This window comes from Photinus pyralis, unplaced genomic scaffold (genome assembly GCF_008802855.1).
Source record: "Photinus pyralis isolate 1611_PpyrPB1 unplaced genomic scaffold, Ppyr1.3 Ppyr1.4_LG4, whole genome shotgun sequence".
NCBI classification, from domain to species: Eukaryota; Metazoa; Arthropoda; class Insecta; order Coleoptera; family Lampyridae; genus Photinus; species Photinus pyralis.
In genome coordinates this window covers 25,504,815-25,516,515 of record NW_022170511.1, presented here as the reverse complement: position 1 = coordinate 25,516,515, position 11,701 = coordinate 25,504,815, and the positions used below count along the sequence as shown (strand labels likewise).

Here is an 11,701-nt window from a genome sequence, read left to right as displayed (position 1 = left end):
AGCGACTGTTTAATCCATTTTCCTACTTATAATTGGCTCAATATGTCCTTTACGAATACTGAGCTCTAAAAGCCGCTGTCTCGTCGATAAATATTCTATACTCCACCACCCACCCGATGTAAAAATACTTACAGCTCCTGGACGGTCTTTGTTACAGCTTCCAACAAAATAAAAAAATTTCAGCCGATTTCACATTGTTACCAAATATTATGAAAACGGCTGCTTTCAGGTATAAAAAACATAAAAATGAATTTGCCATTTTCGGCAAAATACTAACACTCTTTATGTACAGTGTCCGAGATAAGTAAGGTTACTTTGGACATTCCTGAAATGGTAAGAGATACAAATTTGATTAAATGGGAGAAAAATTACGCAGATAGCGTTTAAAAATTCATGAATAATTTTTTTTGTTTTTGAGATATTTTGAAAAATAATTAAGAAGTACACGAGTTTTGATTAGCCTAACGGGTCTCTCTGATCGTTATCTTTAACTGAAATCCAACTAACTAACTCGTAGTCGTTCTAATTTTAGATGCAATATTTTGGTAATATGTAGCGTTTAATATTGGGTCGAAGGGAAGGGGGATTTTAACTTGTAAAGGAAGCGCTCGGGGGATAGTCGAAGATATCAGTTGACAGAAAAAAAGATGTAGAAATGTACAACTTAAGCGGACATCTTACATAGTACAATAATGGTGCAATTTGGTCGTATAATGAGAGTGACGTGTTACCTACTAAATATGTACACAAAGTGCGAACTCACTATAGGAATACTGCCAAGGTAATATCTTTTCATTTATATTGAATAATTGAACAGAATACGTAATTTAATATTGCTTTTGTTTATAAGTCATAAAACTTAGTGGTCTAATTGCTTCGATTATGGGAGCGCAAATGCCGCCGTAATTATATTTAACATGTGGAAATTGTGCATTGTACGTAATTATAATTAATTATAATTTAACCCTTCTGAGGCGGTCAACTATTTGTAATTGGAAGTAAGTTTGCTAATTACGCAAGCTGCTAGTAGATAATATTAAGTTAACTGACATGATTTATTAGTTCCTCCTGTTACAACGCACTCATATTTTAATTTTATTCCTTCACGAATATGCGTTGAAGTGTGTCATAGAAGGTTCTACTGGTTTATGCGGGTTTTGGAATGTTTATTGCGGCTGACAGACCGCAGGATATTTCGCCCCCAATAGCAGTCCGCGCTTCTGTCGTCAATCGGTGTCGAGTACTGTCATTTATGCGCTCGCTCGTAAGTAGATCGAAAATTAAGGGTTTCAGTCAAGGAAACATACCTCGCCATATCCGGCCTTACAGTCACCAACTCCTGGATATACAGCCAATAAAATCTGGCTCAAAAGATGGAGGATCAGTGATGTCGTTGTGGACTGTATCGCGCATACGGGTAGGCGGTAAAGGTGATGCCGTTAGTTTAGGGAAACGTTTAAAGAAACCTAACACTGTTTCAGGCACTCAGGTGTGTTACTATCACGATAATTTAGAACGCGTAACATCCGGTTGTATTGTACTGTCTGCTGTCTTTGCTTAGATGCCAGTGTGTCGCTTTGGCTTAGATTAAGGCATGAAAAGCAGTTTGTAAAAATACAAGCTACTCGTTTAGTAATTATTTAATATCACTTGAACCTCGAGTTTAGTAGCAATTTGACCACAGTTTGTTCAGTTTATTTTATTCAGATGATGAACTACGAAAAATTTTTTTTTACTGCGTAACTTGAGTAATAATCTTGAGCATACAGTTTTCCCAATGGCAATAGATTCAAATCATTCAATTTTATTATGTGGGTATTTAATGCCATTTGACTATTCTGGAACGCTTTCTAATTACCGAGGAAGATTGTCTATTCCATGGCGCATTCATTTTAAAATGCTTGTATGGCTTGCAGATTGCAGAAGCATTTCTAAAATGTTAACCTAAATAACTCTTGTTATGTCTTTCATTTACCTTGTCTCTGTGGTACTTCAAATAAACGAACTGGCAAACGACGACCTCAAAATTGTAACTTAGAATGCCACAACGTAAAATCTAGGGTCCTAACACGAGGAGGCCCGAGTTTGGGAGAAGGGGAGTGGTATAATAATCATTGTAATCATCCCTGTCTCACTACAGTACCTAAAATTTTCTTTATACTAGGTACTATCTGAAGTTGTGACAGTTTGCAAAGTTAATTTGGAGGAGATTTTAGATAGACCTCTAGAACATGAAAGATAATTGGGCAATTTAACATATTTCTTATCTAATTTACTAGAACAACTCCCTAACGCGGTCACATGTTTATCTGCTTTCTTAATCTATGTTTCCTAATTAAGTTCACAATTAATTCTTAGAAAAAATCGTTGCACACAAATTCTTTGAAGGTGCCAAATTCTTTAATGTAATTTGGTGTGAAAGTGGAAAATTAATTAATCTATGAATCAAAAAGTTGAATGAAGCATGTTTATACTACCTATATGAGTGTTTCGAATCGTTAGTTATAAACCTCTGTATCATTACGATAAATATCTGTATCTAAACGGGATACATTTCTTCAGCCACCAATTTATATCAGTCTATTGGTAGCTTCTTTTGAAAAGGTAAATTTGGATATTTTGGATTTAGTTGAGCGACAAACCTGAGGGGAACAAAGGCAAATAGTTCAACTCGTGTTGTATGTACCTACATCCCATCTTAAATTTGTTGTCCAACACTCCTACCAACTTGTTTAAAGAATTTGCAGTTAATTTGGAAAAAAGTTTGACCCATACAAATGCATTGATTACAATGGGTAGTAGCTTATTTACAAAAGGAGTTTACACAAATACTTCAACGAGGTTCAAACCGCAGAAATGTTAGCGTTGTCGGTAGCATGCAAGTAAAGATGTCTGTTCAATTTGTGATCCTTTACGTGCAAATTAATACTCGCCGTAAAAAATACATTATCCCTGCCGAGCAAAAGTATTATTTACTAAGAAATATTAAGGTACAACTTTGTAAATGCACTTATATTAAAACAACTTCAATAAAAGCGCAGTGCAAAGAAACGACATTTTGATTACGAGGCGGTGAGCATAATTTTGACTCATCAGTGGATTTCATTCGTTTTTGATTGTCATAATTTGCACTTGAACACTTTTTAATATGACCTCAAGTAGTTATTATATTAATTTTGTTTTTGATACCGGAATTTTATTCTAAATAAGGGGAGACATATCATTAAATTTCAATTTAGTGCAGTCGATTATTAAGAATTGTTTAATTAGCGCGATGCCGTTTTATGGCAGGATGTTTTTCGTAGTAGTCGATATTATAATAACAAATCGCTCATGAATCGATCGTTTTCAATGAATATCTGGAGAGGTGCGGAGTGTCGTGTACGTGCCTTTCCGGTGGAGAGATTACGTGAGCGTCTAACTTCTTCGAGTTTCCCATCGTCTACAACTCGTTTTTAGTTGGTATCTACATCAGATTCTATAACGCCATTCTTCTTTTACAGATACTAGAATGATGTGGATGGAAACTGCAAAGAAAGACTTGCTAATAAGGGAATCGGATGCCGATAGTGATAGTAGCGGTGAAGAGTTGCCAATTTGGATTAGAGGTGAACAGCGGTGGGTGTCCGGGGTTGTTGCTGAAACTACGTGCCAAGACATCGTTTCCGTTCTGTTAAGGGACGAAGAATCCAGGGTAGGTAATTCACATTCGCGTTGATTGGCGTGTAGACGGCCTATTTCAGGGTCACTACGTAAATGAATCGGAACTTTACCACATCACAGAAAGATGGAGAGGCGTCGAACAGCCATTAGATCCACAAGCAGCCATTTTAGATATTTGGAACGCGTGGGGTACAGCACAACCAGAGGTTTGCATTTAGTTAATTTTTACAGTTTGCGCGATTCACGTAGATACCTTTTGCCCAAGTAAATCACAAGTGCTATTACATCCATTCGATATGCTCCGTTCGGCATATCGTCATTTCCGCATTGTTCAAAATTCAAGAAACCAAAGTTAGAAGTAATTGTACTTCAATTATATATTATTATTCTTTAATTTTTATCGCAACCTATCATAATTTAAACTTCTGAACTGTGACACCCTCACGTTAGACAGTTCATGCGTTACTTTTACCACTTTACCAACCTTCGAATCTGCGCGGACACTTTTTTCTTACTTTTCATCCGCGCGAACGCCAATATCACCAACCTGTCAATTTGATGATCTTTCAAGGGTTAATATAAAAGCAATGTCTTCTTTTTAAAGGCCCCATGCTTCCGGTCTCAAGTGAGGCATTTAGACTTTTCAGTTCGGGGCCCAATGGCAACCTTTGGAAGCAAACTTAAATGTAAGAACCAAGACGGGAAAAAAGGAAATCTTCACAACATTAACAGGGCCTTTCTTCTTTCAGATGCGGTCAGTGACGACCATATGCATATTTTATGTTGTGCAGAACATTGATTGCACTTTTCAAATATCGTAAAAAAATATAGGCATTTCATTTGAAAAACAAAAGTTGCATCGATTTTCGGTTACACCAGAAGTTTGAATATGTGACCAGATAAATGTCCCATATAAAATTATATTTAACAAATTTTTCGTATCTCGCCAAATAAAAGAGATATTGAGGTGACCCTCTTATCTCGAACGCACTGTATTGTGAGGGAACGAGATAGCAGAACCAGCCAGAGAAATATTTTGAATCTCGGCTCCACCTTGGGCTAAAACGTCATAAAAGCTTCACTATGATTTCGTTACATAAATAAGTACCTATTGAGCGCCGAACATAAAATCTGAAAGGAACCATCGCTCGCAACTCAACGTTACCTGTCTCCCTCCTGGACAATGACACTCTCGGTTACCCAAATGGAAGTGCGTTACCATTTTTACCACCGTCACGTTAGTAAGGGAGGTATTTTAACGGGGTAAAAAAATGATCCCCACTTTCTTGACGGAAGTACACGTTTTGAAGCACCAGGAATCCGAATCTGTACTCTGATTTTAGTCTAAGCGGCTGAACCTATTGGAACTAAATTTGGTACGCATGTTCTTATAGACATAAATGAAGGAGCTGAAAAGCTTTTAAGCAGAACGCGCATGCGCAGGTGTGCGGGTGGTGTTTGTGCTAGCCAGAACAAATTTTTATTTAATTGCCGTTGGGATTAAAATATCCATTGGAAATACCATGAAACGAAGTGTCGGAAGGAGGTATTCATAGAGGGAAAATGAAAGATGTGAACATGCATCTGTCGGTGGGTAGAAAGCAGAAAATGAGGATTAAGAGAGAGACCTATAAGAAATTGCCTAACCTAGACGATCGATATTTTCTTGTTGAATTTCACCATTTTTATTATTTTACTTTATGTTGGTTTAAACATTTAAAGCGGGCGAAGGAGGGATAATAAAATAATCCCATTTGTGGTTTCGCCTGGTATTTGTTCATGTAAAAATGCGCTTTTCGGAGGTTAAACGAATTTTTCCTATAGAAAATATGTGGCGTTTTGGAACGGTGCACAGTGGCTCCAAATCTCGAAAAGAAGGACTTTTAAATTAATAATTTGGCAGGTTCATAGTATGCTCTGCATTAAATTCCGGTAATAGAATGCGTTAACCCTAAGCCAAAGGATCAGTTCAAAACTGACCATCTTTATTAAATAGAAAGCCTTAGAGGGGTCTAATTTATCCGCCATATTGGATCTTCCATTTTGTTTTTTAATTTTAATTAATTTAATTAATTTTAATTTAACATCAGGACAGATTGCCAGTTAACACGCCCAAAAATTCCACTAGACCGATTTTCATTGAAATACAAGCACATTTCGTGATTTTTGTCCGCCATATTGGATTCGCCATTTTGTTTTTAAAAAATCTAACATCTGATCCTTAATCAGCGCACCCAAAAAACCCTACTACACCAACTTACATTTAAAAACAATTTTTCGTACTTTTTATCCGCCAAATTGATCCTCCATTTGGTTTTTTATTTATATTTTGTCACACGATTTGCAATTAACCCGCCCAAAAACTTCACTATACCGACTTTCATTTAAATACGACAAAGTTCCTCAATTTTTGTCCGGCATATTGTTTTTTGAAAATCTAATATCAGATTCTTATTGGCGCACCCAAAAAAACCCTACTACCCCAACTTTCATTTAAAAACAACAATTTTGTGTAATTTTTATCCGTCATATTGGATCCTCCATTTTGGTTTTTAAAAATGGGACATCAAATTCCCAAAAACTCCACTATACCGACTTTCGTTTAAATATAATGACATTTCCTTACTTTTGTCCGCCATTTTGTTTTTGTTTTTTTTAATAAACATCAGATTCTTAATCAGCGCACCAAAAAATCCCGATATATATACAGTTTTACAAAATTCCCTCAATACCTTGTTGAAGCACAGTTACGGGTCATCACGTGTTTGAGAGAGGCGAGGCGGCGTAGCCACTGAATCCGAGCTTACGCGTTACCAAAATCAAAAAAATCTTATAAAAAATTTAAATCGTTAAAATGTTTATAGCATACATACCTACCTTAAACAACTAGAACCGAACTTAAAAATGGGTCCGCGTTCGGACCTTATAACCCTCAGCAAACACATAGTTATGGAGTTTTATTTTAAAGAAGATTACCTCTGGGCGCAATTATTTCGAAACGCAGGGCAATCGGCAATAGATACGAAAAAATAAAAAAAAGGTAAATTGTAGAGGCCACGTTCGGTAAACTGTTTAAAATGGTGGTACCGGCTTCGGTTGAGGAGAACGATTTTCCCATACATTGCGGTTATACGGCTTTCGGTTAGGACTTTTAATTAATTAGCAAGTTTTACGCGAGTAAGGATCTCGCTCTCCCACCAGATTTTTACTTAAATACCTCGCCGAATCTAAACGGAACGAAACTGTTAAGGTCCGTGAGTTCGAGGCAACACTGTCACGTTTCTACTTGAACACTTGGTTCTTATCTTAAAGTAATTTCGAATATTAGTAGTAGTTCTATTCTCTTTCCTTATGAAGCGGTACACGTCTTTTTTTTCGAAATATTGCTAAACATAATGCTTGTATGGGGGTAGTAATTTACTGCAAAAGTTCTTATTACGTATTGTGTAAAGATAAAGGTTTTATCATAAACGCACTTTCAGGTAAAAATCTCCCTAAGAAGAATAAAAGACGAGAGGTATCTAAGTCGTAAAAAACGTTGCAGATCAGACTCAAGTACACGCTCAGATAGAAGTGCTTACAAAACAGTTCATCCACGTCGATTACACGCCTTGCAAAGTGAAAAACAACCGTCGAGCACAGAGCAACTAATTAAGTTAGTTTTAGCGCAAGGGGAGGTGATTAGGAAACAGCTCAGAAAATTAAGGTGAGTTGACAAAAAAGCGAACTTTATTAATGTGTACTTAATTACCTTTTTAAATTTTCAGACACAGTGAGCATCAAATCGGTTACCTAGAAGAAAAAACACACAAAGCGAGGGTTAGGAAGCACGGAAGTAATTATTTGTTAGAAACTTATCTTAAGGGATTATCGGAAGCGGTCGATCCGAATTTGGAAGAGAATCCTAACGCTGACAGGCATAGTGATAGTGGGGTTGTAACCGAAGGGGATAGTGAGCAATCTAATCATAATAAACAGGCGTCTTCCGTTGAGGTTAGTAACAGCCCTTAAATTAAGATCAGTAAATAATCAACTTTTAATCTTGTTACTTTGCTTTCTTTCGTGATGAAACTCCCATTATTAATAATCAGCGAGTATAAAATATCTAATATAAGTAGTTAATGACATCCAATCATATTAATGTTCTTAAGCATACTAAATTATGATTACCTATATCAAATTGTACAGATTTTATCTGCTTTGTTGGTTACTGGCATATAATTTTATGTAATTATTTCTCTATCATTTCAGAATGAGCGTTTTTCACCATCGTCGGAAGAGCTGCAGAAAGATATTAAGGATGATGACACCAGCTCAATCGAAAGCGAAACGACTTTGAAGGCACAATCAGAATTATTTGAAATGATTTCGAAGTTAAACAAAAAACTGTTAAAAGAAGAGGAATGCCTTGTTAGGTTACACGCAAACATAAAAAAGTACGAGAAGCAGAATAAAAACTGCACGGACGAAATCGGGAAGGCACTGTCCAACTTGCGAACGGAAATGACGAAAAGTGCGTGTGAGATGCAACACAACGAAATAGTTCTTGAGGAAACTCGGGAAAAGTTGTCAAGTAGAAAATCGTATTTAGATAATTTACATAAGGATTTGATAAACGAAGAACAAGAGTGTGAGATGTTACAAGCACTTCTATATAGTACAACGCTTAGGCCACAGAAACGAGAGTATTACACAAATTATAAATCACATTATACCAAAGAAGTCTTAGATACCTTAGTTTGATAAATCAGTTCATTTGCTATACCAAATATTATGTACCTAACCATTAAAATTAAGTCAATAATATTTAATCGTGTCACGTGATTTTTTACGTGACAGTTTATACCATTATGTAAATAAATATATGTTTTTGTTTTCTATGTTGTGTTGAGAAGAAAATCCAAGCAATTCTACTTCAGCTTTTCTCTCTTGCTGTTTCTGACTATCCTCTTCCACTCCTGTCCCAAACATTCTCTTCATTCGTCTCTCTCAAGGAAAAAAGATAAAATTTTGCATGTAACTCAAATTTTGAAACCCAAGGAAATTTTACACAAGTAGGTATAATTGACACAATTTATATAATAACGAAAAAGTCTCCTTTATCTAAAGTCGGCTTTAATGAATAATTAATGTTGCTGTTGAAGGCAAAAAATTCTATGATATTCACTACAAGCTACCGTACCAATATCAATAATGTTTATAATTTTTAACTCAATATAATTTGGATAATGGAGAGGTTCGTCCCAAACAGTCGCCTTACTTTGGAAATAAAGTTGACATTATCGGCAAGATATCATACCTATTTCTTAAAATGCCGTAAATCTACACTCATTCTACACCCATCCCACGTATTTCCTGTATATTGAAGCGACCTATTTTGATTTAGCGGAATCGACTGGTTATCTGATTTTGGAAATGCTTATAGAACCAAGTTATCTTTTATTGGTGTAAAGGACGTTTGTCTCTTTCTATCTTAGACCATACACAGTACATGGACTGCTATTAGTCCTATCCTTTCAATACAAAATGGGTGGTTACGGATAGGGAAAAGGAAAAAGGAAAAAGGCCAACGTGTTGCATTCCTCCGGCACCCCTGACTACAGCGATACCGGAGGCAGGCTGCTCAGGGCTTCCTGGCCCTCTTCAGCCAGAGAACGGGATTGTAAGGATGGGTAAAGTTAGGGATGGGAACGGAGGGGCATTGTAGTCGTGGGCATGTATTTAGCAGTCTATGTACTGCATGGTTTAAGCTCACACAAAGGACCTGTAAATAAATGACTCACTAAGTACTCGTAATTATGAACTCCTGCAATTGCTCTCACGAAATCTGAAAACGCACAACCCTGAACGTAAAAGGCGCCTATATCTCAGCGCCTCCCGAGAAAATGCACTATTGGAAAATTTGCACCCAGTATAGTATCCTCGGTTCCAGGATCTTCGCCATATCGCATTACACTTCCGAAAGGTAACATCACTACCAACGATGCCACGCCAGCTTACGTACGAGCTGTACTGCAGGATTACTTCACTAGCTACTACTGGCGAACCATAGAAAATCAATTTTCGTTACGGCATTTTTTAAGAATTACAACAATTTGTAGACGGCCTTAAAAATCACGTTTAAGCCTGTACCCGACGAGGATAAATTCTCCCTGCGCGAAATTTTAGAAACGAATCTTCCTGGCGTAATATTTGTACAATCGAATCCAGCATGCAGCATCGTCGATAAATGGGTCCAAGAATATGTACATTTGATTGTTTTTTTTCCTCGGTAGGATTATATCGTCTGTTAGACCAAATAATTCCTCCTGGCCTGACGAATTTGTCATGAGTTCATTTGATACATCATTCGAAATGGGAGAGACCTGTTGTGGCGTAATCGAAAATCAGTAACATTCCTGTAGCTGTAGGTCATTCTGCTTCAGATACATGATGTCAAACAGTAAAAATGTAGGTAAACGATCCAAGTTTTCAAATGATAATAGAAAAGTAGAACGACGAACAATGGCACGATTCTGAAGACGAAGGCTTCCTTCGAATCTTAATCCTTTTCATAGCAACTTGTTATGGCTGTCACACATGAAGTAGGTCAACACAAATATCTCTTTTAATGTGCACGATTGGTACTGAAAATTGTTTCTACACGTTGATTTATTGTTAATGTTATGGAAAAATACCTCTGGAATAATATTTAGCACATTTTCCTCTAAATTTCACTAATTCAAACGCACATGTAAAATATGCTTCAAGATCGTGGCGCGTCTCCCGCGAACCGGAAAATCCCTCCTAACAGGCCCCACGTGCTGCTCTGGGTGGCGTAGTTATGACAACAACAGGATTTTTTTACACTTGTAACTCTATCCTTTTAAATTAAAATAATATTAGGCAACAACCATTGTTTGTCTTAAAGCAGGAGAAATGTTTATTAGAACTGTTAGAAAGTTGTTTCGTTTTCATCGTCCTTTTCTAAATATCAAACTGATCCCATGGTGCCATTGAAGTTTGGAAGTTTCTATTGGTCTGATTTGTTAATGAAATTTTTTTCCTCCACTGCACAGAACAAAAATTTGATACGGGGAGGGTCGGATACTGCAGGTATAATAACGGGTGATCAAAAAAAGACTGACGTCGAGTCGCCTTTGGAAGTTCAAGTTAAATATGATTTCCCTTGTAAATAAAAATTCCAAAGGTGACTCGACAGCAACACTTTTTTGATCACATAGTATGGCATAGGCACGCAAGGACAAACATCGTGAATGTGCATGTTTGGCTATGGTAATATCATTGTGAAATTGGTTATGCCGCTAGTATTGTTCGCTCGCTCTTGGGAGCACAACATTTTTTACCCTCAGAAATGAATAACAGATCATGCACACAGGCTCTTCGCTATATTCACACTCCAGCATCGCGGAAGGAAAATCTACGTGGTTATTGCTTTCAAAAACTAACAGGAACCCGCTTGAATTTGAAATCAAAGAGTAGCACGTGATTGCATCGTCCAAACACCCTTATGATATAGGTACATTGATATTCATGTAGAAGTAGACATAGGGATTTCCTATGCCTACTTTCAAATGACGAAAGTTCTTCTGAAAGACGCCTAATTTTATGCAATCAAAATAACTTCTTGAAACAAATAAAGATCTGGCTGTCATATTAATTATTAATTTGAATATTGTTGCTTTGGCTTCACAGAAAATAAATCTCTTAAGCTCCTTTAACTGTTACCGGCACTATACCATTTGTAAATATCAACTTTTTCTTTAGTTGTCAAAGCGATAATATTCAAAATAATTAATATGACAGGCAGATCTTCATTTGTTGTACCTAGGTAGTTATTTTGGTAGCATAAAGTAATTAGGTGTCCTTTAGAAGAGTTTTTATCATTTAAAAGTAGACATAGGAAATCCCTATGTCTACTTCGACATGAATATCACTGTAGATGTAAAAAAAACACATTTCCATGGAGCTCATTAGGGAAGGAACTCAAAATAAAACGCTAGAATGATTCGTATTTCTGTGTGAAATTCCAAACGGT

The 11,701-nt window shown here is 36.6% G+C and overlaps 1 protein-coding gene across 1 annotated transcript; it reads left to right on the top strand.

The window, feature by feature from the left end:
- The first annotated feature begins 3,503 nt into the window (after positions 1 to 3,503).
- Positions 3,504 to 8,487, top strand: LOC116168630 (ras association domain-containing protein 10-like). The gene is made up of 5 exons (XM_031484562.1): positions 3,504 to 3,694; positions 3,744 to 3,869; positions 7,146 to 7,369; positions 7,431 to 7,656; positions 7,915 to 8,487. Exons 1-5 carry the CDS (start codon positions 3,512 to 3,514, stop codon positions 8,404 to 8,406), a joined length of 1,251 nt encoding a protein of 416 aa, XP_031340422.1. The 5' UTR covers positions 3,504 to 3,511; the 3' UTR covers positions 8,407 to 8,487.
- Positions 8,488 to 11,701: the final 3,214 nt, after the last annotated feature.